Genomic DNA, 27338 nt, shown 5'->3' with positions numbered 1-27338 from the left:
GTTCAGCTCTCCTGAACTGCTCTCTCTAGTATTCAGCAGCCGGGGATATAAAATCCCGGCCTGCTGAATGAGCTTCCTCTGATTGGTCACAGCCTGACCAATCAGAGGCAGCTCTCACTCACACCCATTCATGAATTCATGAATGGGTGAGTGAGAGCTGCCCCTGATTGGCCCTGCGCTGAGTGTATTTTCCGCACTGAATTTCTGGATACAAACACTAACGTGGATTCAGCTGTGGATTTCACACTTTCCATTGAGGCCTATGAGCCTAAATAGGCACAACGCCATATTTGACATGCTGTAGATCATAAATCCACATCGCAAGAACAGTTCCACAAACATTACACGCGGAAATTTTCTGCTACATGCGAACCACATTTCTAAAAATCACATAATCCTGAATGATACTATAAATGCTGCAAATTTTCCCTGACTGGATCTGGTGTGAAGTGGAGAACCCACCCTGAGAAGGGCAACCCCACTGCCTGCATGGAAAATCTGCAGAAAATCCACCTCATGTGAATCCAACCTAATAGGTTTCCCACTATAGACGTTAATAACATGTTCATCGGATCTGTTGGATTGGTGGGCGTCCTGCTGAGAGGGCACTTTTTCTGAGAACAGAGGTCCCATGACCCCATTGGAGTTGTTTTTTCTTTTCTTTAGGGCTGAAAAGGGTATAATGACATGCAAAATGCAAGTGTGCATAGAGATAAAGAGCAAATTCTCATCCCACTATTGTGTATGGCAGTAAACCCAGGAATTAGCTTGCATCAGTCTGGTCTGATATATAGATACAGATAAAAGTAGATTCTGTCTGTAAATGTTAACTTCATTCACTTTTATTGTTATAGAGAACTAAACAAGAACTTCATCTGTTCTGTCAAATTCTGTTGTGTCAAAGTAAGGTAATAGACTTGTCACATATGTCTCCAGAACACAGGGAATATTTGCTGAACACTAAAGGGCCATTTGTTTGCGTTGTCTTTGTTCGCTGACATGTTTCCACCATTCGTTAACCTTTGTTCCCCAGGTCACTTGTATATGTCGAGTTAGTTATTGTGGTTGAATGACTAAAAGAAAAGGTCATTCTTCCAAAAGGGATTTCCAATATGGTGCACACCTAATCCTTCCATACATTTATGATGACTATATTTGACTCATTTACATGTGTAGTAGGAAGTAGGATCAGACTAGAAACTAGATAGGCGTCAATTCTAGGCACAGCAGTGCTTTATGGGCCTATAAATAAAATTTCTTTTCCCTTTAGGGGTATTCCAGAGACTTGCTCTTCATTTCCACTTATTGCCATTATTCCAAAAGTCCATCTTAATCACCCAACTAAACTCTAGTACCTTTTTTTTTTACTGACCTGTGTCACCACTGCTTTCCAGATAGCTTCATATTTACACATTGTTCTTTATGGCCACCGGGAAGGGCAAAAACTACATCTCCCACAATGCCCCATTGCCAGTTCGTGACGAGTGTGCATTCACAACTGGACAGACTGTGCCGTCGTTGCGGAAATTGAAGGCACTGGGCATGCCTGATCAGTAAAACAGCGGAGTGTACAGGTCATTACCACTGGATACCAATGGAGAACTAAGCTGGGGGGGACCATTGGATAACCCTTTAAACATAGCATCAATTTTTCTTAGTAACTTTTTAAATGAATAACCTTTAGGCCAGCTTCATACGAGCCTAAGTGCAATTGCGTGTGCCTCAGTGCAACATGTTTGCGCAATCAATCAGGCTTTTTTTGCGCACATATCGGCGAACTTCCCTGCACCTTTTGTGCCCGCAAGGCATGTTCATTTGCATGCGGCAAATTAAAGCACCAATTGCAATGGCTAATTAGATTCAGAAGTATTCTTTTTCCGGCAGAATTATGCAGTGTTTCACATATCTTCTTGTGTATTACATGTAAATATGGTGGCCATTCAAATACACAGAAAAACAAAACGTTCTATTTTTTTTGGCGTGACCTAAATGCTTGCGTCAAATACGGAAATGTGAATGAACCCTTTGAAATCAATGGGTTCCATTTTCTATGTATTATTCGCACGCAAATGCACCCGCAGGAAGCTGGCCTTAGTGAAGATTCAAATATGAAGTTTCTAGTTTAGTTGATACAGTTTTTTAGCCGGGTGTTGATAGAAAAGGATGGTTATGGATTAAAGGAGTTTTCTTTTTGAAGATTGCTCATGTTTGGTCAGATTGGGAAACGGTTACAAAGATGTCCCTCTCTCTGGAGGAACTGTCCTTTATCTGATTACACAGACAAGCCGTGGATTTGAAAAGGCACTGTGAGCAGGCTGTCAAAGAGCGACTGTGGTGTTTCCTCAACTCATTGACTGCCTGCTCTCTGCTGATGACCCGCCGCTTTGTGGCACCCCAATCCCAAGGGGAGAAGGATGCACCCTCTGCAGTCACATGCCACTAAGGCTGACCCCGGTTGTTCTTCTACAGCCAGCTCCACAACCTGTAATTGGGTTTAGTGTATCTTAAAGAATGGCACATAACAATAAAAACCCTTGGTAGGTTGTACAGTAATTTGTAATTGACATTAATGACTCTGCGCCACATTATGTTACAATCTTTATAGATAAGCCTTTCTGAAAAAAACTGTTAACAACTGGGTATCTGTTTCCAAGTTCAGCTACACTGGAGTTAAGTAACCCGGATTCTTATGAAATCTCCAGAGTAAAAGGTTGAAATCTGTGTGTTAATATTTTGCAATCATTATTATTATGCCTGGGATTAGGTTGCGGCCAAGGCATGGCGAGGTTGAATTCCACATTACATCTTAGCTAGACTTTTACTTAGCAATTTGCCAAAATGATGCATTTGTATATATTAGACATGCAAGTACTGTATTTCAAGACTCTAACATTGACTATAAATGTAGGAATGTTTCCTTAGTAAGATTCAAAATTGCATAGCCATATTCAGACTCTGAATTCTGCAACTGTAGAGTATAATATAGCCATATACGGTGTATTTCACCTACTTCAGAAAAAGGGCACACAAACTTCGAACGACTGAAGGATGTTCTTGTCATGCTCGGAGCCTCTGCGGTTACCTTTGCTGTATACCAGATATTACAACCCCTCAGGCAAGAATGTGAAACGGTCCCCACTTCAGTGAACAGTCTACTTTTACACTTCCTACTCCGCAATAAAAAAGAGATTCATTTCCCTTTGAGGAACAAACAGAAAAGCCATTGAAATGATGCAGAGACATGGAATTCATCCAACATGTCAAGTAATGTTTATGACTTATCTTCCAAGAAAGAAGAGATCCTGGATTTGATTTCACGGTGAGAAGTCTCTGCGGAGTTAAACCACAGGACATGCTACTGTAATGTCAGCTCCCTTGACGGTTATAATGGGTTTTGCTGGGGACTTAAAGAATCATTGGAAAGCATATGGTTCATTCAAGTAAAATAAATAGAAAAAATGTAACACTAAAGAGTAATTATCATCTTGTGTGGAGTATCGTAGACTCAACTGATATTAAGCTTATTAGTCATGTAGAAATGGTGACACTATAATATATTCAGTCAATAAAATGCGTTCCATCACATCATGGTTGTGTCACGTCTGTCCAGGACTGCTGTTGAATACAGTTGATAACCATGGAGGACTGAACTTAAGGGCAGTCAAGACAACATATACAGTATATACAAGGGACTAAGGATTGTTAGACGCAGAGCTAGACAGGTTATGGAAGAAAACAGCAAACTACAGGACAAAACAGGACCCCCTGAACTTCTCCACCTGGACATTTTGTAAAGTAGATCACCCTCCCCGAGAAGGGTGACCCCACTGCCTGCACGTGGCAAAATTCAACATCACAGAGGATCTGGAGGACCAGACCGGAGACTACAGAAGGACTGACAACATAAAGGAATGTATAGAGTTCAAGACTGACAAACAAGAAACCAAAGAAAAAAATAAGCCACAGCGCTGCAGGGATTACAGGCACTAGAGATTAGAAGAAAATACACTTACTTAACAGACATTGCAGACTTCCTGTGGGCCGCCCATCGGCATGTATACCTATGCTTTTTTGTGTGCATCTTAGCGCTATTTTTTCCTTATGAGCCAGGCTTTTTTGTGTTTTCTATTGGGCCATTATACTGTACTTTTTATGCATGGGACACAATCATGTCCCGATTTTAATAACTATTTAGCTAATGAGTTCCAGATGTGTTCTTTTTCTTGTGAAATTGCGCAATGTATCATGCAACCTATTGCACATTGCGCTGCATTTGCGCAACCCCCATAATGCGCCCAAAGTAGAGCATGCTGCGTTTTTTTTGCGTTTGTGAAATACATGTGCAAAAGGAGGAAATGAAAATGTGCTTTTTGCTTATCATTTTACATAAGCATAAAAGTCATCATTTGTTCGTTCACTTATGATTCGGTTTAAAAACAGATCGTTCATTCGTTCACTTATAAAGCAAATGTGAAAGACTGAATGATTCTCATTTGAAGGAGCCAACGATTTATTTGCCTGTATAAACAGGCTGCGTGAGAGTGAACGAGCCAGCGGTGATGTCATTCCCTAGTTCGCTTGTTCAAGCGATACATCAGCTGGTCTATAAGGACCCTTCCTTTTTCTCTGTGCGGATATTTACTCAATAAAAGACAAGCACTGTATGACTATTTGGGTGTTATTAGGTTAGTTAGATTGTGTTTGTCTGTAAGGATCCTCTTACACGCCAACTATCAGCTGGAAAATCGCGCAAAGGAGCGATTTTGACTGTTATTTGTCCCATGTACAAATGGGACCCAACAGGGTGCGGAGCAAGAAATCGCTCATTGCTTGCTAGTCGCTTTGTTTCAGCTCACTGAATGCGCATTGCCCAGAGAATAGAACCCATTGTTGTCAATAGGTTCATTCTCACTTTCGCCTTTTGCGCATGCATTTAGTGTGCACAAAAAAATGCAGCATGCTCTATTTTGGTGTGCACCTCGGTAATCACTGTAGGAGTCCATGGGGGTGCGCAAATTTGCACTTGATACCCACTTAATCGCGCAATTTCAAAAGAAATCACATCAACTTGATGGTAATTACCCTTTTAAATCATGGTGCCTGTGTGTCCCGCGCTAATGTGAACAGGCAGCACAAAAAGTGCACAATCACGCGTGCGACAGCGCAACCTTCACTGTGCAAAAAGTCAGGCTGCTGCGTGCGTTTTTGTGCTTACAACCGCGTGAGTCTGCCATTAGCGCCATTGTGTATAAGCGTCAAACATATGCAATGTAATTGCATATGTACAGTGTTTATTTATTACTCACCCATATTGAACTGATAGGGCTGTATGCACGTATTATGCGGTAAAATAGAACTTGCGTTCTTTTTTTATGCGTATTATATGCAGTGTATATACCCAGGTGTGAATTGATCAATAACAATCAACGAACTTTCATTGACGCCATTTACCGTATATATTGTGTGCCTAATACACAATGAAGTTACGCTTGTGTGAGTCCGGCCTAAGAATTCGTAAAGCAAAACGAGGGGAAATAACGCCTCGTGACACAAGAGTGGCCAATATACTACTGCACATCCGGCAAGTACATAAGGCTGCGAGCGCCGAGGACATTATATTGTGTCTGGCAGACAGAACGCAGTCGGCAGCCAAGTGGAAGTCGCTGGACCCACTTTATTATCTGTGGTGTGAGATTTATTCCAAGGGGTTAAGGGGGGGAGGGCTTTGTTGTGTCTGTTTAAAAGTCCCCCTTTACCATGTGATCCATCCGGCAGAAAGGTCAAAGCACTGATTATTTTCCCAGACGCCTGTGAAGATTCGGTTTCTGCTGTCACCAAGTATATGCGGAGCACTAATATTTGTTTTTGAGAAGTAAGCAAGAGGTCCTCAAAACAAGAAAACATCTGCCGATTAAAGCAGTGGATGGCTGCAAAGTTCGTTGCGTTCCTCAAAAGAATTATTATTGGTCCGGATTTTTGCCCTTTGTTCATTATTTTGCTTCTGAAGTTTTCACAATTGAATTTCCATATGTCATAGAATAGACAGGGCTGCCTGTTCTACAAAAAAGGGGAACGTGCTTTACTAGGCTTTATTGTTTTTCATTTAATTTGCATTTTTATCATGCTTTTAGTAAATAATGAGCATTCTTAGTTAGGGCTCTAGAAGGTATCTGAAATGGTTGCAAACGCAACAAAAAAAGTTACACTTAGCAGTCAAAGGCGCCCAAGTAATTTATTTTTTTTGCCTGGGGTCCTGCCTGCTTCATAGACATAAATCAACATAACATTCTGGTTGCCTTCAGCTGTCAGCGTTATGGGGGTCTCACACCAACTGATTCCAATTACGGAATCCGTGATTGGCGTCCGCATGGAGGATCCACGGGAAAAGGCGGGCATTGCAAAGTATCAACTTTCGCTTTCTCCTTCACACTTGCGGATATGATTTGTGTATTCCACAAGCAGAAGAAAAATCACAACATGCTTTATTTTGCCGCAGCCTCCGCGCGAACGGCCTCTGTTGAAGTTAATGGAGTCTATCTGACCCATAGCCCATATGCAGTTAACATTACATATGGGCTGTTGGTATCCGCCTCATAGCTTAGCAACAAACTACTGCATACGACTGACAACGAGCCTCTGCAGTCAACCGCAATACAGAAAAATCATGAACGCAGAGTGACCAGCTGGGCACACAGGTGTAATCCACTGCGGACCAATCCAACCCGTTCGTGTTAGCTGCGCCTTAAATGTACAATAGTATGCAGTAACATACTGGAAGCAAGAAGATAGAGCACATTGTTGTGGACAAATAATTACTTAGCCACTGCCCAGTCTAGTAGTGTAAATGCTGTGATTGTTCAGTCTGACTGATTGACAGGTGATAAAAGTCGATCCTTTTAATGACTTCTTCAAGTGTTAATTGGCAAATGATGTTTCAATTAAGCAGATGACATTGAGGGCTTCTTTACATGGGCGCCATGATTTTCAGGTGCCTGCGTTGCGGCCACATCAGGGGTGAAAATCGCATAAACGACCAAGTCGCGACTGCATTTCCTGTTTGAATGCCCATTCAGTCGGCCAGGCTGTGGCATATATACTGTTGGATTGGGAAGAGAGTTTAGCTGTGCTAAACTCCCTTCCCCTTCCCACCCCCTCTCTGCCCCTTGCCGGCTACCGGCAAAGGGAGGGGACAGAACAGGGCGGGAGCTAGCGTGTTAAATGTCTGCCCCCTCTCTATTCCCTGCTGGCAAGGGGGGCAGGACGGGGCAGGAGCTTAGCAGGGCTAGTGTACTAATCTCCAGTTCTGTCCTGCCCCCTCTCTTTGCCAGCAGCCAGCAAGGGGCATAGAGGGGGAGGGAAGGGGTAGAGAGACGCTGCTAAACTCCCTTCCATCTCCCTTTTCTGGCAGCTCTCATAGGCTCCAATAGGAGTCTATGGGACCGGACAGCGTATTCTGGCTAAAGATAGGTCCAGCTTGAAAGTGGGTAGCCAGAATATACACTGTGTGCGCTATCTTTTCCGGCTGGCCGATTTTACGCACCAAAAAATTGCCCAGCTAAACATATTCATTTAAATCCAACGCATCAGATGGTCGCGATTTTTGGCCAATGTTTGCTGTGACAAAACGCTTGTGTGAATAAAGCCTGAAAGTGTAGATTTCACAGGTGCTTTACCTATTAAATAAAGACACCTAAGGTCTGGTTAAGATGCATTCCTGCCTTGCTTTTCACTATGCTATGGAATTCTGTCTCTGGGTTTCTTCACAAGTACTGAAAACAGCATGGGACGGAACCCTAAAATGGAACTATTGACTGTTATTATTCAAACAGACACCACTTTGGTGTCCGTCTGTCGAGGGGTTGCATTAGTTTCCACTATATTTGGAGTATAGAATAGCGTATTTGAGATTCAAGTTTGCCTGAGACCACCTGTATGTTCCACAGTGCCTCTAGGAAAATATTCTAAAGACAGATGATACAAAAGTGGAACTTTTTAGCACAAAGGCATAATGCTATGCTTGGAAGGAAAAGAGCACTGCGCACCAATACCAAAACCTCATCCCAACTGTGAAGCCTGGTCGATGGAGCATCATGATTTGGGGCAGCTTTGCATCACATTCCTGACATTTTGCGATAATTGAGGAAACATGAATTCTAAAGTGTATCAGAACATTGTACAAGAGAATGTAATGGCATGAACTCAAGCTAAAAAGACGTTGGGTGATGTAAGAAGACAATGACCCGAAGCATACAAGTAAATCAACTATGCGCTTTGAACAAGAAGAAGGTTTACATTTTGGTATGCCAACATCAGAGCTCTAAACGTGGGTTGCCTTAAAACAACTAACTTGCACACACTCTAGTCCTAGACATTCTGGTCCCCCTTCTCTTCAGTTCCCTCCATTTTCTGTTTTTATCTGGGCAATACATCATAAAAAACGATCAAAGTTGAATGTACCACAAAATGGTACCAATATACACAACAGGTCACTTCAGAAACAGACAAGCCCTGATATAACTAAAAATGAAAAAGCGTGGGGTCTGAAAACTTTTTGATTTCTAAATGTATCAATATGATATAAATTTGGTCATATTGACCTGCAGAATACAGTTAACTTATAATTCTTATGGCATAGTGAAAGCTGTAGACACAAAAACCAAAAAATGCCAATAAATTCTGTAATTATTTTTTTCTTCCATTCCCGCCTTCAAAAAAGGTCTTTTAACATTTTTTGATACATGGGGTCTGTTAAATGGTGTGTTTAAAAAATACTGCTTGTATTGCAAAAACAAGTTCTCATACGATTATGTCAATGGAAAAATAAAAAGGGCTAAGGCTAAGAAGTTAGGAATGAAAAAAATGAAAACATTGGCACCAAAACTGGCTGCAATCCTAGGATTTAATGACCAATTAATGTTGTTTAATTATATAGTAGAAAGCCTATTGTGGCTCTATGAAGCTGCCCTGCTACGTGTAGAAAATATTATTATTTTCTTTTTTTCTTTCTAAAAATTGGGGAAACTCAATTTCTTTATACATGGAAAAATGTTTGAAATGTGATGTTGTACTTGGATGAAAATTTTATCTATTAATAACAAAAAGCTGTCCAAAAACAAGAAAAGAGAGCGGTTTGACTTAAAAACTCCACCCTGGAACCGGCCCAAGAACACAAGAGGAGATGCATGCTTTTTAAAGACAGTTGTTTCGATTAATGTCTAGTTGCCACACAATGATCCATAGGCGAGCATGATTGGACAAAATGACTTTGAGGGGTCAGCACTTGGTGGGTAAATAGGAAAAAAATCAATATTCACTGAAAGGTGAGTTTATTGCTCGAGCTGGTTAAAGAGAATTAAAATCGATAAATTGCCGGTCCCAGATGGAATACACCCAAGGGTTCTAAGGGAACTAAGTGATGTGATAGCTAGGCCGCTATTTCTAATATTTATGGATACTATCTAGACCGGGGTTGTACCACTGGATTGGCGCATTGTAGTTCCAGTATACAAAAAGGTGTCCAAAAGAGAGCCTGGAAACTACAGGCCGGTGAGTAACTGGAAAAATATTCGAGGGGCTTCTGAGAGACGCCATCCTAGAATAGCTCGAGGCGAACAACGAAATAACTTCTCACCAGCATGGGTTCATGAGGGGTCGATCATGTCAGACCTATCTGATCAGCTTCTACGATGAAGTAAGTTCTAGGCTGGACCTGGGAGAGTCTATTGATCTTGTATATCTGGACTTCTCTAAAGCATTTGACACCGTGCTGCATAATAGGCTGATATATAAAATGAGACAGCTCGGTCTGGGCAAAAACGTGTGTAGCTGGGTAAAGAACTGGCTCAGTGGTAGAAAGCAGAGGGTGGTAATAAATGGTTCATACTCTGATTGGGCCACCGTCGCTAGCAGGGTACCACAGGGTTCGGTATTAGGCCCCATTCTGTTCGACATATTTATCAACGACATGATAGAGGGACTGCACAGCAAAATATCAATATTTGCAAATGATACAAAATTATACAAGACAATTAATGCAACGGAGGACAATGTACGGCTGCAAACGGACCAAGATAAACTGGGGTCTTGGGCAGAAAAATGGCAAATGAAGTTCAATGTTGACAAATGTAAGGTTATGCACATGGGCAGGAGAAACGGATGTCACCAATATACACTAAATGGGGTACTGCTAGGGAAAAGTGATATGGAAAAGGACCTGGGCGTACTAGTGGATTGTAGATTTACCTGGAGCAACCAATGCCAGTCAGCTGCTGCAAAGGCAAATAAAGTCTTGGGGTACATTAAAGAGGTATAGGGGCGAGGGACGAGAACATTATTCTTCCACTATATAAGGCACTTGTCAGGCCTCACATGGAATACTGTGTACAGTTCTGGTCACCAGTGCTCAGGAAAGATGTTACAGTGCTTGAAGGGTTCAAAGAAGGGCAACTAAACTAATACATGGAATGAGAGGACTGGAATACCCAGACTATCAAAATTGGGATTATTTACCCTGGAAAAAAGACGGCTAAGGGGGGATCAAATAACTATGTATAAATACATTGGGGGACAATACAAGGATCTCTCCCATGATCTGTTTATATCCAGGACTGCGACGGTAACAAGAGGGCATCCGCTATGTCTAGAAGAAAGCCGTTTTTATCGCCAACTCAGAAGGGCGTTCTTTACTGTAAGAGTAGTAGAACTATGGAACTCTCTGCCTTTAGGATGTGGTGATGGCAAAATCCATAGAGGAGTTAGAGGGGACTAGATGAGCAGTGGGCTGTTGATCCGGGTCTTACAGTCAGGTAGGAACTATCAGAGGTTGATCCAGGGATTATTCTGATTGCCATTATGGTGTCGGAAAGGAATTTTTCCCCCGAAAGGGCTTATTGGCTTCTGCCTCTGGTGGGTTTTGCCTTCCACTGGATCAACAAGGAGGTTGAAACAGGCTGAACTAGATGGACATTGTCTTCATTCAGACTAATATACGATGTTATTATCATCTGTGATATTTAATATTTTTTATTATGGAAAGCATAGGGGTCAAAAACCTTTCATCATCATTGATTCAACTACAGCAGCGCTCTACAACTCCTGGAGCTGGGGCATTTATGGAGACAGCAAGGGGTCGACTCGCCTTTCTGTTTTGTGTATGGGCGCCGATTCATATGCAACCCGGTTAGAAGCAGAGTGGGGAATTTAAGAAAACAAAAAGACCGTCACACTGTGCATGACTGCATGCGTGAGATACACGGGCAAGGGCAGCACACTCTCTGCCAGTATCACAAATATGGGTAAAACACTACGAAGACACCTGTAGCCTTTTACCGGTACGGCCGTGTACATGATCCACTCCTAGTTTTGACTTCAAAAACCTGAACAAAACCTGTACGTGTGAATGCACTGAGGGCTTCAACAGGCGAATGTGATACGCCGCAATTATGCGCACTGAAAATTCCCGCGCGTATAATGCAGAGAATAGAACTCATTGATTTCAATGGGTTCATTCTCATATCTTTTTGCTTTCGCGGGTGTAAAAAAAAAGGACCTGCCCTATCTTGTGTGTTTTTGCACACCGAAGAGCCCCATAGAGGTCTATGGGAGGCGCACAAAAACGCACATCCGCCCGCACGGGTGCGCGCTAAACACAGCGCCTACCCACCATCATGACACCTTGTAAGGCAAATTAAACTTTTAAATCAGGTCGGGGTGATTCTCCGTCCTTGTGTACAAGTGGTGTCTGTGCAAAGACTAAATAATTGTGCAGGAGCGAGTATATTGCGTTTCACGTTTGTCTGTGAAAGCCCTTAGGCTGGTTTCACAAAGCCGAGAATCTTGCACAGCTTTGGTGCCCTTTGAGATGCTTAAAGTTTGCACAAATATGAACCCCATTCTTTTGAATGGAGTCATCTACATGAGTGATGCACAAATGTGTGCTCAAGATTGCAATATGCTGTGCAATTCTGTGAAAAACAGAACACATCTACACCTCGTTATGATAAATATCCTTTTAAATCAGGGCGGGGGTGTTTTGCACGCGCAAAAAGTACAGTATAACGCGTCAATACGTGTGCAAATCAACCTTGTTGACTGCGCAAATACATTGGCGAGCGTATTTGCACATATATTCATCTGAAGAAGCCCTAAAATTAGCAATTGTACCTCCGAGATGCTTCTTCCTTGTACCCAAGACCCCGGTAGTCGGTTAACTAGAAAAACACGCTAACTGCCAACAAGAAGAGAATGGAATATGGAAAAGTAGAAATGTAATGATGCGTTCCCTCTTCCTTATTTGCTCTCGGCAAGCGTCCGGTTTCCTATATGGCAAACACGACCCTACATATATTAGGTTGAACCTACATTTGGAGTTGATCAGTGTGTTTAGACTTTAACGCCTAATTGCATCTACATGCCGTAAAGTTTAAAGTGACAGCTTTACGGAAGGATACAATAATTCTTCATGCCCCGCGGTTTGGACCACACACGATGCCTTGCAGGAAATGATGGTTTTACGTCACTGAATATTGTACCCAAGTGTGAAAACAGATTTCACGGCGGCCGTGAATAGAGTTTTTCTCGTGATGTTGTCTCACATCGCTCAGTATTATTCTTTAGAATCACTTCAAGAAGCCCCAGAAAGGCCGGTTCCCGCGCAGTTATGCAGCTAACTCAATAGCTCTTCAGTGTAGCGGAACCTTGTAGTTCTAGGACGGCGTACAGCAGCAGGACACCTGCCATGGAGCGCAGACTTCTGTTTTTACACCATACTCACGTTGGCTCTCAGATACAAGTTAGGATTGCAAAATCCCTCTTTCTGCCTACTACTATGTAAAAGAGTCCTGAGATGAACCTGTCGGTGACGTGCGGAGCCGTGAATGTTGCTGATCGCTGCACTTTTTATGTCAACTCTTCTAAGTAAAATCTAAGCTTTTGGAGGCTTTTGTAAGTTTCTGTGATTGTTTTTATTCCTCTTTCGCTGCATCCAGGATGGCGGTTGCGGATTTAACGCATACTTGTCTTCCCCCCCCCCAATACATCAGTGATACAAGTGAATATATAAAATTCTATATTATGTCTTATTAGAGGAAAGTGGCATCTTCCATGCTTGATTAAACTGTAGTTCCCTCTTGCTGTCTCTGTAAGTGCAGCTTCACACGGCATATACTCAAATGTGCATGCTTCAACGCAACGTATTTGCACTATGAACGAGGTTGACTTGCACACATATCACGTATTTTACTGTACTTTTGTGCATGCATGGCATATTTATTTGCCTGCAGCAGATGAACATGCCCCAATGTCACTGGCTCTTTAGCCTAATGAGGTCTAGATGTGTTCTTTTTTTCATTGAATTGCGCAGCGTATTGCGCATTTGTGCATGCATTGACTGCACATTTGCTTACTTCCCATAGGTAAGGATGCTTCCACCCTCATGCCTGTGCCACTCACTAACCCTGATAAATGACAAAAGAAAAACCACCATAAGGCCAGCTTCACATGCGTGATCCCACAGCAGATTCCGCCTGTGAAGCCGGCCAATGACCCCACGTACCTGTTATTTCTGCACTGTGGGTGACTGCGGCGGCTCGCCGTTGGTCATGTGCAGTACAGTTTTTTTTTCAATATTTGTATTTCCCGTGCAATCATGTAGCGAGGATGCAAGTAAGGCCGCCTGCAGACGGCCGGGTCGGATTCGGCAGCGAAAATTCTCGCTGTGGGACCCGACCCGAGCGCCTGCAGAGAGCAGTGCGTACTCACCCGCTCCCCGCAGCTCTGGATCTTTCATGTGCCGGCTGCCGGCGCATGTGCAGACCGGAGCCGGCGGCCGGTGAGTGATGTTTCATCCACAAGTGTGAGTGAAAAACCGAAAGTACATGCATTTCAATGCGTGCGATTTGCTGCAACATGCAGCTGAAATTTTGCTGGAAATCGATAACTCTGGAGACTAATTAGGCTAAATAGCCTTTTAAATTATGGTGCAGGTGTGTCCGACGCCAATGTGAATGGGCCCAGTAGTGCATAAAGTACAGTAAACAGCGCAGATATTTATTTTGTGTTAGTTATATGTTATATGCTGACATATTGATGTATTTAGTTTAGTTTTTAGGCCCCTGAAAATATGATTTAGTCGCCAAATAAATATGCTGATAAGTAAGTATTAATGCCATTTATGGCTTTTTAGTGAGATCAGGTAAATTTATCAGATGCTATTTAATATATTGTTCCTGAGTGAAGTATGCTCTTTGTCAAAAACAAAATTCCACCCCTAGAAGAAGAAGAAGTCATTTTGCTGTAAAACATCTCAGGCAGATATGCAAATGATTAGACTTGTGGGGTTATTGGATGAAAGGTCTTTCCACCTTAGACCATAAAAGTGGTTCCCCCCTTGGCCTTTAAAAAGTCTCTCAGAGGCTCCTTGTGTGTAGTGACTTCTTCTTCCGCTTGTGTGGAGCTTGTTGACCACTAGACGCCTCTACGACGCAGAGAAGAGTTTTCACCCCATTACCAGAGTCCGAGAGGGGGCGGATTATTGGGATGTAAAAAGCTGGATGGTCACATTGACGAATTGCCACCAACGTTCTGACCAGACTGTTGGGTGTTTTTGGTACCAGTGGATGAATGAGGGCATGCAGACAAGGCATCCGGGCTCAGGATGCCCTTGACAGACCACCAGTAGGGAGGATCTTTTAATCATCTGATAAGCACGAGCAGCTCCAACTGTTTCGATGTCTGCCATTCAGAGACAGGTGGTGCCATCGTTACAGGCCCCAGTGCCTGTTGGAACCATTTCCAGCTGCTTAGTTGAAGGACATTTAGTCTCACGGTGCCCATAACATGTACTGCCTTTCACACCCACCATTGCCTCTGTTTACAGTGGTGTCATGAACGACAAAACTGTTGTGCTATGGAGTGGAACCGGGTTGTCTTCAGCGATTAATCCAGGTTTAATTTGGGCAGTGACAACATTGTTTTTGTCTCTAGAGACCTCGGGGGGAGCGCCGCAACCCTGCCTTTGCTGTGGAGTGGCACACTGCCCCCACTGTTGGTGTGATAGAGCCTCCATGCCCACCCATATCACATCTTGTATCCAAGCTATAGACAGCCCAACAGCGTACTAGAGCTTCCATGCCCCCCACATATCACATCTTCTATCCAAGCTAGAGGCAGCCCATGGGATACTAGTGCCTTCATGCCAAACCGTATCACATCTTGTATCCAAGCTAGAGGCGGCCCAACAGAGTATTAGAGCCTTGATGCCCACATGTGTTACATCTTGTATCCAAGCTAGAGGCTGTACAATAGGGTACTAGAGCCTCCATTCCCACCTATATCACATGTAGTATTCAAGCTACAGGTGCTACAAGAGGGAACATGCCCCCCACATAGCACATCTTCTTTCCAAGCAAGAGGCAGCTCATGGGATACTAGTGCCTTCGTGCCAACCTGTATCAGATCTTGTATCCAAGCTAGAGATGGTACAACAGAGTCCTAGTGCCTCCATGCCCACCCGTATCACATTTTGTATCCAATCTAGAGGCAGCCCAACAGGATACTAAATCTGCCATTCCCGCCTATATCCCATCTTGTATCTAAACTAGAGGCAGTTCAACAGGGTACTAGAGCCTCCATGCTCTCCCCAACCATATCACATTTTCTATCAAGGCTAGAGGTGGCCCAACAGGATACTGGTGCCTCCATGCCCACCCGTATCACATTTTGTATCCAACCTAGAGGCTGCCCCCACAGGGTACTAGAGCCTCCATGCCCACATGTATTACATCTTGTATCCAAGCTAGAGGCTGTACAATAGGGTGCTAGATTCTCGATGCCTGCCCCTTATTACATCTTGTATCCAAGCTAGAGATGGTACAACAGGGTACTAGAGCCTCCATGCCTGCCTCTATCTTGTATCCAAGCAAGAGGCAGTACAACAGGGTTCTAGTGCCTTCATGCCCCTGTATCACATGTTGTATCCAAGCTAGAGGTGGTACAGCAGGGTAGTAGTGCCTCCATGTCCCTGCATCACATCTTGTATCTAAGCTAGAGGCTTTTGTGAAAGAAGACTCAGGCCAGATACACATGAGCTTATGCATATTTGCATGTGTATTTGCGCATTAGAGATTCTGTATTTGTGCACAACTGCATTTTTCACTGTACTTTTTGCGTACGCAAAAATATACACAGTCACTGCCCAGTACATTAAAATAGCCAAGAAGTTTCATATATTCTATTTCCCTTCACAAAAACCCAGGAAAATAGAACATACTGCGTATTCCTTTGCACAATGGAATAGCGTGCACAAATACGTCTGTGTGAATAAGCCCTTGTACTTTCCAATACAGATTCATGAGTAGTACGCATGTACTCGGACAAATATGTGTTTTAAGTTAGTTCTGATGCACACAGCTATATTAACGATCCATGTTGCCCTAGAATAGCACCCGTAGGTCAATGATGTCGTCCCCTCGGTGACTTATATCGGGTGTTATCACTACTTTAAAAACGTAATCTTTGACTTAGGGCTGTTTCACATGAGCATGTTGGTATAGTGTACTCTGCGCATGGATTTTGCATGCTTTACCAATCTCCAATAGGTGGCCATGTTGCACTCACACGAATTGCGTGAAATATGCACGTTAGAAGAATTGTAGCATGTTCTATCTTGGCGTGTATTATCCATACATACAAGATAGTACACGGCGATTTACAACACACAGCAAGTATGCAATGTCATTGCGTTCTTCATGCATGCTGCGTGAGTGTCTCTCATGAATGGCATGCTGTGAGATACGTTCATGTGAGCCTAGCCTTAGTTACAGATTATTTGTGCCATTACTGTGTAGCATAAAATGAATACAACCTATGTATATCAGCCTCTGTATAGCACATGCTGCGATCTGCAACACATGAGATAGTCATGTCTGTGTATGGTTATTCTGGTTTTGGCTTACAATTCCCAGTGATTGTTATAAGGCTTGTTTATAAAGTTTGACATTGACTTGCAGGAATGCTGCCCTATAGTAGGTGGTGCTGTAGAGGTATTGTTCCAATCTTCTATTTGCATATTTCCCAGAGGAGCATGGATGGCCTTATAAGTCTCCTCACACCCTCTAGGTGCTCTCCTTAAGGAGAAACAATACCCTTCCTGCCATTTTTAAACACACGCTAAGCTTTCCTACTGAAGTTAAATGATTACATATTTGTAAAGCATAATTTTGGATCCGTTACGGTCTCTCTGTTTTTGTGGTAAAGTGGTATTTATTCGAGTGAACTGGTTAGAAATGACCCATGTGTAGAAAGATGACATTCGTAAATCTAACACAGATAACTGCAGTCTTGTTAATAGCTACATTTGATGGTAGCGGTTACATCCCGTTGACAGTGCTGACTCAAAAGGGAATTCTAGAGAGGTCAGTGATGCAGGCTGCCAAGGTTGCAGAGTAGGCGCTATCTGTATTCGCTGTGGGGTACTTTCAATACAATTTACACCCTTGCTCCCTTGTTCTTCATCGCCTACTACTGTGCCTGAGTAGGAATGACAGTGGTTGTGGCTTTTCTTTACTGTGGAGTTTAACCATGAATCTCTGGATAAACAACTACATTGGTTTTTCCCAGATAGGGAAGTGTGGCAACGCACGGAACTAAAGGTACACGCGTAAAAAAATCAATTTTAACTGTACGAGTGGGAGAGGGGGAGAAAAAAAAAAGCTCGTCAGGGTCCAATACAAAAATGCTCGAGTCTCCCATTGACTTCAATGGGGTTCGTTACTCGAATAGAGCTCTCGAATATTACAAAAAGCTCGACCCAAAAAACGAGCACCCGAGCATTTTGGTACTTGCTCATCTCTAATCATAACTCTTTTAACCATTGACGTAGCTGTATGAGGGCTTGTTTTTTGCAGAAAGAGTTGAATTTTTCAATGTTACTATGTAATCTACCATATAATGTACTGGAAAACATTCTAAGTGGAGTGAAATGGAAAAAAAAATTAAATTCCGACATCTTTGCAGCGGGGGGTCTAGTTTCTACAGTGTACACACTGCGGTAAAAGTAACTTGATTTTGTGGGTCAGTACAATTACTATGATAACAAATTTATACAGGGGTATCTTTGCTGTGCTACAAAAAAAAACCAGAATACCTTTACAGAAAAATTATTTTCTGCCACTATCATAACTTTTTTATTTTTCTATCAATATAATTAAGCAAGAGCTTGTTTTTATGTCAGACGTCCAGTAGTTTCTATTGGTGCAATTTTTCGCGTACATATGACTTTTTAATTGTTTTTTTATCAAATTTTTTCTTAAAGAAGTGATAACCCCCCCCCCCAAAAAAATCGCTATTTTGGCGTGGTGTATGTTTTTGTTTTGATGACATTAACCGCATGGGATAAATAATGTGTTACTTTGATAGATTGGAATTTACAGATTCAGCAATAACAAACATTTTTTTTTTTTTTTATTATTTAGATTTTTAAATTATAAATATGGGAAAAGGTATTTTTTAACTTCTACTACCTGTGTTTTCTAATAATCAATAATAGTTTTTCTACTCATTTTTACTTTTTTTTAAAATCCCAACAGGGGACTTAAACTTGCGATCGCTTGATCGCCCATGCCGTGAGAAGTGATACTGATAGATTGTCACTTATCTTTGCATGTCAAATGGTTCCTGCCAAGCAGAGCTCATCAATATTCATTCCACTGCCTTTCACACCTGAACAACAAGGGTCTTTGATCCAAGGAAGCTTGTAGTAAGGGCGCCCACCCACTGGCGATTTTTTTCCCTGCGAAATTCGCAGCATTTTTTTCTCTGCAGGGGTCTATGGGACTTGTAATGTTAAAATCGCAATCGCGCAAAATCGCGATTTCGCGGTAAATTGCGATTTTGCGCGATCGCGATTTTAACATTACAAGTCCCATAGACCACTGCAGAGAAAAAAATGCTGCGAATTTCGCAGGGAAAAAAATCGCCAGTGGGTGGGCGCCCTAAGGAGGAAGTTACCAAATTACAAAGGGATGTCAATTGTTTATATCCCTCCAACATTGTTTGACATCCTCCCACATCAACATGCATTGCTCCTGAATGAAGTCAGAGTAGGCCGGGGATCCTTCTAGCCCATCCGCCTCCATTCACAGTAAACAGGCAGTCATTAATAGATGAGCGACTGCCTGTTTACAAGGGCCGACCCGTCATTCAGTTTTTATGCATGCAGAAACTGAACAACAAAAACATTTTTTGTTTGTCATTCAGTCATGCATGCATTTCGACTAAACGATAATTGTTCAGATTCTCGCTGATCGTCGGGATCTGCACTATTTCACGGCCCGTGTAAAAATGAATACCAGCAAGCAGAAAGCTTTGAAGAATATTGGAAAATTCTATATCCTTCCATTATAGAAAAAATAGGTTCTTTTAGCATAATTTGTCAATCTTTTCTGTTGTCGGTCTCATTGTGTCTTTTTCTTCAACAGCAAATTGTTCCCCGCCATGCCAGAATGGTGGGATGTGCCTCCGTCCACATCTTTGTGTTTGCAAACCTGGAACTAAAGGAAAAGTTTGTGAAGAAAGGGCGACCCAAGACACGTCTACAGGTACACAAAGTCATGGAGCCGGGGCCCCAGCTCCTCCGCAACGGCCCATTCCTCAACAGGCAGCCCAACAATCAGTGCCAAAGAAGGTACAAGCATCTCCTGAATCTTCTCAAGGACAAGTGACACTAGCACTTAAGCAAAAGCCACCTATCATCGTATCTCAGCCTCAGTAAGTTTACAGCTGTTGGCCATTACTTTTCTGATTTATGACGTGTCTATATATGTGAATGCACTGATCGGCATTGCTTTTCTTTACAGATATTAGTTTTTTAAGTCATAAACGTTTAGGCCAGAGTTCTACAGTAACTACAGCCATAAAACATGCTAAAAATTCTTGTGATCATTGCAAGTTGTGCACACGGTAAAGTTTTTCCTGATAACAAAGCATTGTGGTTGCATAGTAGTCACCATAACTAGAGGTGAGCGAGCGTACTCGCTAAGGCAAACTACACGAGCGAGTAGTGCCTTATGCGAGTACCTGCCCGCTCGTCTCAAAAGATTCGGATGCCGGCGGGGAAGAGCGGTGAGTTGCGGGAGTGAGCAGGGGGGAGAGAGTGCGAGAGAAATCCCCCCCCCCCCCCCCGTTTCTCCACGCTCTCCCACGCTGGCACTCGAATCTTTAGAGACGAGCGGGCAGGTACTTGCATAAGGCACTACTCGCTCGAGTAGTTTGCCTTAGTGAGTTCGCTCGCTCATCTCTAACCATAACCTGTGATTTTAATGCAAGCGTCACATGAACAAAGCTTATCATGGAGCCCAAGTCTTATTGTTATGCAAATGCTAAAACTGAACAGGTGATAAATCCAGCAAAGTATTCTAATTGAGCTTCCACAGTAGAAACCAACTGCCCTCTAACATGGGACAATTATCATTCAGACTTGTTCAGATTCCCGTGCTCCTATGGGAATTTCAGCGATAATCGTCCCATGTAAATGCGTGCAGCGACTCAATGAGAATCGGTCAGTCGTTTAGCTGACGCATGCAGAGAACTCACTGTCTGATTACTGTGAAGGGAGAATTCTGCCCGGCTTGCTCCGCCCCCACGCCAGCAGCACTGTGAGCAATGCCAAGGATGCCCGCTCCTCTGTAATAGCGCAGGAGTAAGCATCACTGGGATGAGTGTTTGACATCGTTTGACCAGCAGTTTGTCCCGTATAAAAGGACTTTAAGGCCGAGTGACAGTTGATTGAGTATGATTGCAATGAACCCTCAGTCTTTCCCTATGAGAAAAAAAAAATTATAGACAACCTTGCAACCATCTAGAAACATAAGACCGGTTGGAGCTATTTGCAGCGGTTGCAGTTATGTTGCCCTATCCTAAATGGCATAATGCATTGTAAGAAATGAGTAGTGTTGCTCGTCTTGATTGGCCAGGCAATAAAATAGTTCTGATTTTCACAAAATTAAATCGGGTAAGTACAAATCAATTTTTGGTGAAAATTGCTGTTAAATCGAAAGTTCCCATAATGCCTTCTGTAGTCATCAATGTGCAGCCAATTAGCAGCCAGGACACATTGCTGATGTCACCAAATGTGTCCTCCATCATGCATATGGGCTGCAGTTTCATTGGACCTGCATTACATGACCTAGCCATATATAACACAGGCACAGTGTAACCAGCATCCATTTTACAGCTGAGTACAGGACAGAGAAGCTGCATCATGTTTATATGCCTATATACCACGTGGTCTATTGTTAGGGACAGATATTCTGCAGAGGATATATTGCTGCTGGGTGTAAAAGCTTGTACACCAGCAGAGAATGTAAATGGGTGTATTGGAGGGAACAGAAAAAGAAGCTGCATCACATTTATATGCCTATACAAAATGTGGTCTGTACATTGGGAGAAGGGATGTTTCTGCTACTGTCAACATATGTAACAGTACAGCAGACCGACAAACTACGCTTTGACATGGGGATTATTGCAGTTCTGCTTGTGGCCTTAGACATTATTCAAAGTCACCAGTCAAGCCACTACAAATTATTTGCAGGCCTAATGGTGGTTTTACACGGTTGAGAAAATCACGCAATTTTCATGTGATGCGAGAGTCAGTAAAAAGTGGATTATGAAACCAATGATTTTCAGTGGTTTCCTTTCCATCTTCAATGTTTTTACTGATGCAATGTTGAGAGAACAAAAAATTGCGGCATGCTCTATCTTTCTACGATGAGTGATTTTTCTTATCTCCCTTTTTTCCTTTGGAGCCTCCTTTTTATCACATCACAATGCAAGAAACTTGCATAGTGATGTGATTTTAACATTAGAAAGTCCTAATGACTTTCACAAAAAAATTGCAGCAAAATCGTTTGATAGAAATGCGTGAGAAAATCGCAAGCGGCAGCAATAATTTAGTGAGAAAAAGCAGTGCTGATGTTTAAAGATCGCGGGAAACAGATCTTATGGCAAAATCGCGATCACCTGTTTGAAACTTGCCTAATGCTGGGCTCACATGGTCGTAAACGGAATCCGCCTCTGCAGGCCCTCAGCGGATTCCAGGTGTGAGCCCGGCCGTGACCCTGCGTACCACGCATGTCCACGTACTCATGCAGGCGGCCATTCGCAGTTCACGGAACTGTGTAATTCAATGTATTTGATTGAACCGCCTATAACCACGAATCAAACACTTGCAGAATCCGCAATTCAAATCTGGTCATGTGAGACCGGCTTTATGCAGCTAGCAGTGGCTTTCTGCAAACTCCAAAGTTAGCTGATCAATTACATAAAATACCCTGAAAAGTAAACAAAAAGAACTAAGAAAAAGATACATTGATAAAAAGGAAACATGAAGAAAGCAAGGTGTAGGGGATGTATCAGTGGTGCTGGTGGTGGTGGTGCTGCTGCTGCTCTCCTCCTGCTTCCGCCATGTTTCCTCCTCTTATGTCCCCCCAAGTGAAAGATATGGAAATAGGGTGTTACAACTCTCATGTTTCCTTGAGAAGCACACGAGGTGCTGTTGCTGCTGGTATTGTGGAACTGCTGCTGCTCTCCTTCTCCACCTTCCAAAACAAAAAATTCTAAAGCACAAAAAACATCTGTAGCCTTACAGCTGTTCCTTGGAGAAGGCCCGTGCTTGGCTGTTCGGGTCGAGGTAGAATATCACTAGCGATATTCCGCCATGGGGGAGCAGTGGGGAGCCCTGACAGGGCTCCGAGATGAGCCTATATGATTGATGCATTTAAATGACGCGAGAGGAGAATAGCTATGATTCGTGGACGCCGGCGCTGTGCTTTCCATAGCAACCCTACAGAAAGCTTGGCAGACCGTGATCATCGCCCGTGGACAGGCAGCCTAAATTGTACTTTGGTGGAAAATGAGAAAGTTCTGGCTTATAATGGTTTTTAATGTGAGCAGAAATGTTAAAATAGTCATGTTATTCTACAGAACAATGAACTAAGAAAAACAAAGACTGAACTTTACAAACTCTGCCAATTAGTTTCTAAGTGTCCGCTCAGAATCACATTGTGTATTTTGTTATTGGGCAGTAGGTGGCAAACTTTAGTTTCGTTGTGGAGTAGTGTCTTACTGAGAAAAGATGCCTTATACACGCTGTAATGGTAGACTAAATGTGCTGTATGGTAAGGAGCACTAGAACCTTTTTGTCAGTACAGTGTAAATTTACTTCATACATTCTAAGATCTATCTATCTATCTCATATCGATCTCATATCTATCTATTTATCTATCTATCTATCTCATATCTATTTATTTATCTCATAACTATTTATCTATCTCATATCTATCTATCTATCTATCTATCTATCTATCTATCTATCTATCTATCTATCTATCTGTCTCATATCTATCTACCTCATATCTATCTCATATCTATCTATCTACCTCATATCTATCTATCTATCTATCTATCTATCTATCTATCTACCTCATATCTATTTATCTATCTAACTATCTCATATCTATCTATCTATCTCATATCTATCTATCTACCTCATACTGTATCTATCTCATATCTATCTATCTATCTATCTATCTCATATCTATCTATCTATCTATCTATCTATCTATCTATCTCATATCTATGTATCTATCTATCTCTCATATGTATCTAGCTTATATCTAAATAGCTTCTATCTATCTATTTTTTCGCTACAAGTGTCAACAATCCTAATTTTTGCTGCAAAACTCGTTAAAACATCTCAGGCAGATATAAATCTTGTAAAATTTTGTTATTTTGTATAGCGCCAACTTATTCAACAGCGCTTTCAAGTAATTTATTTATTACCCCCCCACCAAGCCGGGTACTCATTTTACCAACGTCAGAAGGATGGAAGGCTGAATCAACCTTAAGCCGGCTACCTGAACCACGCGGGGATTGAACTTGCAACCTACAGGTCATACTGCCTTAGCACTCTGCGCCATACATAGCTTGATATGCAAATGATTAGAGCTGCAACGTGATTAGATGAACGTTCTTGCAACCTAAGGCCCTAAAAGTGGTTCTACCCATGGCCTATAAAGAGGCTCTCAGAGACTACTTGTGTGTGGTGGACCTCTTTTTCTGCTTGTGTAGAGCTTGTTGACCACCAGACATACCGCAAGGAGATTTCACCCAGTTAACAGAAGGGCCACATTACTGGAATGTTAGAAGCTGGATGGTCATATCAATGAATTGCTGCCACCTGGTCCGTTCTGACCAGACTGTTAGGAAATGTTAGGACCAGTGGATGCATGAGGGCATGCACACAAGGCGCCTGGATGTGTAAATGTCCTCAGGAAGCCCTCGAAAGACATCCAGTGGAGAGTATCATCTGATTGTCCAGAGAGTAAAAGCAGCTCCAACTGTCTAGTTCACCATCCAGAGACAGGTGGCCCTGTGTCTGTCGGAACCATTTCCAGTTGCTGGCTGAAGGATATTTGGTCTCAGAGCGCCCATTGCATGTGTTGACTTTGACACCCACCCACTGTAGCTTTCGCTTGCAGTAGTGTCATGAATAATGAAACTGGACACAGTGGAACCAGGTTGTCTTCACAACGAATCCAGGATTAGTTTGGACACTGATAATGACCAAACTGGGTACTATAGCCTCCATGCCTGCCCATATCACATCTTGTATCTAAGCTAGAGGGGGCCCTACAAGGTACTAGATCCTTCATGCCCACCCATATCGCATCTTGTATCCAAGCTACAGGCAGTACAACAGGGTACTAGAGCCTACATGCCCTCCTGTATCACATCTTGTATACAAGCTAGAGGTGGCCCAACAGGGTACTAGAGCCTCTATGGCAGCCTGTATCACATCTTGTATCCAAGCTAGAGGTGGTACAACAGGGTACTAGAGCCTCCATGCCAGCCTGTATCACATCTTGTATCCAAGCTAGAGGCGGTACAACAGGGTACTAGAGCCTCCATGCCAGCCTGTATCACATCTTGTATCCAAGCTAGAGGCGGTACAACAGGGTACTAGAGCCTCCATGCCAGCCTGTATCACATCTTGTATCCAAGCTAGAGGCGGTACAACAGGGTACTAGAGCCTCCCTTTAAGGGGCAGTTTTCCACAATAAATTCTCTTTTTGCTCCGATATTGTAATCACTTCCTTATATCAACGTTACAATCACACAGAGAAAGATTTATTCGTTTCCGACAACTTCTTATAGGGAGGGGGGATGTTTTTTGACAATCAGTGTAGCTGTATAGATTGTGGAGTAAAAGAAAAAAAAAACTGCATACATGTATCCATGACCTTCATAGTCTCTGTAGACTCCTATCATGAATTTGTGTTATTACACCTGCAATCTCATATGAACGTCAGAAAGTAATACGTATATTTTACTGCACGAGGTTCAAAGGAGAAATGTTCTCTTTGATAGTTTACAGCCAGGTTTTATAAGGATTATGAAGATGGCAAGTTGTTATAGGAACAGTGTGAGTCTGTGTGTTGGGGAGTACAGCTTGTACCGTAGTTGTCCTATTCTTTCAAGCCTACTTGATTTATCATCATTATGGAAAACTAGTAGGCCAAGCAACCTCAAACTAGTTAAAGACTGGTGTAGAATCCTAACCTGTTAATATGGCAATTGTGATGTTTATAGTGATGTCACCATATATTCCCCAGATTGAAGTTGCAATGAAACGTATCACATTTAGTGTGTTCCACCAGATGGCTGCACAGAGTACGAGTCTTATGAACATGCATCAATCAGCAATAGAAAGGACAGCACCATTTATGCTCCTCGCTATGCATGAGACCGCGGAGTGCCACCTCCAAAACATCCAACACACAAAAAAGGGTCACAACATCATGAAGAGGACATCCAGAACGTTCTTTAGGCTGCTTTTATTAAATGTGGTCCATTACAACAAAGTGCAAGTGGAATAATTCGGCGAGACATCGCACTTGCACTTTGTTGTAATGGACCTCCCTGAAAGGATAAGGGATTACTTGCTGATCAGTGGGGGTCTCACTGCTAATCTCAAGATCGGGGGTCCCATGTCCCCTGTCCTCCTCACTGCTCGGTTACTGCACCCCCTGAATTGAGGAGGAGACTGAATGGAGGGCTGGTCGTGCAAGTGCGCCAGTGCTCCACCCACTTTCAATGAGACTGTGGAGTACCTGAGCGGCACCTGCTCGGGTACTTCCGTCACTCTCGTTGAAATGAATAGAGCGCTGATCGCACACGCTTGGCCAGCTCTCCCTTTTAGAGTGACATCACTGTGGGGGGCAAGCAACCCCCGCAGTGACAGGAGAGCGGGACACCGCAAGATATCCTTTATCCTATGGGTAGGGAATAACTTGCTATTCTGGTACAGCCCCTTTAATAAAAGCAGCCTACAGGATGTTCTGGATGTCCGCCTTGTGATGCTGTGCGGCGCTGCATATATCAGCAGCAATATACAGCCTGAGAATATTAATGAGCCGCGTGCCCTGGTTGGCTGTCTGGCATGATTGGTACAGGGTTTCATTTCACTTGCAGCTCTGCAGGATTCTACTATTTTGGATCAAAAGTACATTTTACTTTATAGCAAAGCTATAGTGTGTTATAAGATTAATTCCTGCCCCCTGGGGAGTCGGTAATGGCATCAGCATGGAATTCAAGGTTGTGACCTTGAATAAAACTTTGCAAATCTTTGTTCAGTTTAGTTTTGTAAATGCTTCATAAGTCTTAGACTTCTAGAACTTTGTATGAAAGTGGAAAAGGATTATACTTGTCACTAGTAATACGCCTCAATATGTGTCCGATGTACAGGAAAGTGCACATACAGGCCTACATATGCCAGTGAGCAAAAGTATAAAAAGGCTTACAGCTAGCCTGGACAAAGCACAGGAGCGGGGTAGTCCGTGTACTTAGAACTTTACTCAGGGGCATAACTTTTTGGGATGTTTTCTAATATCTATGTACTTTATTCTCTGGCTACAAAAAGAAATTGACCTGCTACCCAAAGTAGTATAAATTTTCTTAAGGTTTATTTAGGGCGCAAGTGTCAAACACAAGACCATCGGGCCGAATCCGGACCGCCACCTCATTTTATGTAGCCTGCCGGCAATGCAGCAAACCTAGCAGGCATTCAACTCGCCCAGCTTGCAGGTCCGCTTCGGTGGAGGCAGTGCAGAGTCTGTGACCGCTGACCTCTCCTTTCCCTGGTGTCTGCGTGTGCCATCCTATATGCAGCACAGATGCTGAGGTGATAGTTCAGCGGCCACAGACTCAGCAGCGGCAGCTGCCAGACTGGAGCTACAGGTGGGTGAGTGGAAAGCCTGGAGGGATGGTGCCCTTTAGTGGTGGTC

At 42.8% G+C, this 27338-nt stretch overlaps 1 protein-coding gene across 2 annotated transcripts in view; it reads left to right on the top strand.

Moving 5' to 3' along the window:
- Positions 1 to 27338, top strand: part of LTBP1 (latent transforming growth factor beta binding protein 1) — a 373900-nt gene that overhangs the window by 72501 nt on the left and 274061 nt on the right. For both annotated transcript variants that reach the window (XM_066595882.1, XM_066595883.1), the window contains exon 3: positions 19476 to 19764. In XM_066595882.1, the coding sequence (XP_066451979.1) occupies positions 19476 to 19764 (289 nt within the window). The remainder of the gene's footprint in view (positions 1 to 19475; positions 19765 to 27338) is intronic.

The sequence above is a fragment of the Eleutherodactylus coqui genome, chromosome 3 (genome assembly GCF_035609145.1).
Source record: "Eleutherodactylus coqui strain aEleCoq1 chromosome 3, aEleCoq1.hap1, whole genome shotgun sequence".
NCBI lineage: Eukaryota > Metazoa > Chordata > Amphibia > Anura > Eleutherodactylidae > Eleutherodactylus > Eleutherodactylus coqui.
Note: the sequence above shows the minus strand (reverse complement) of the source record. Positions and strands in the feature narration are given on the sequence as shown.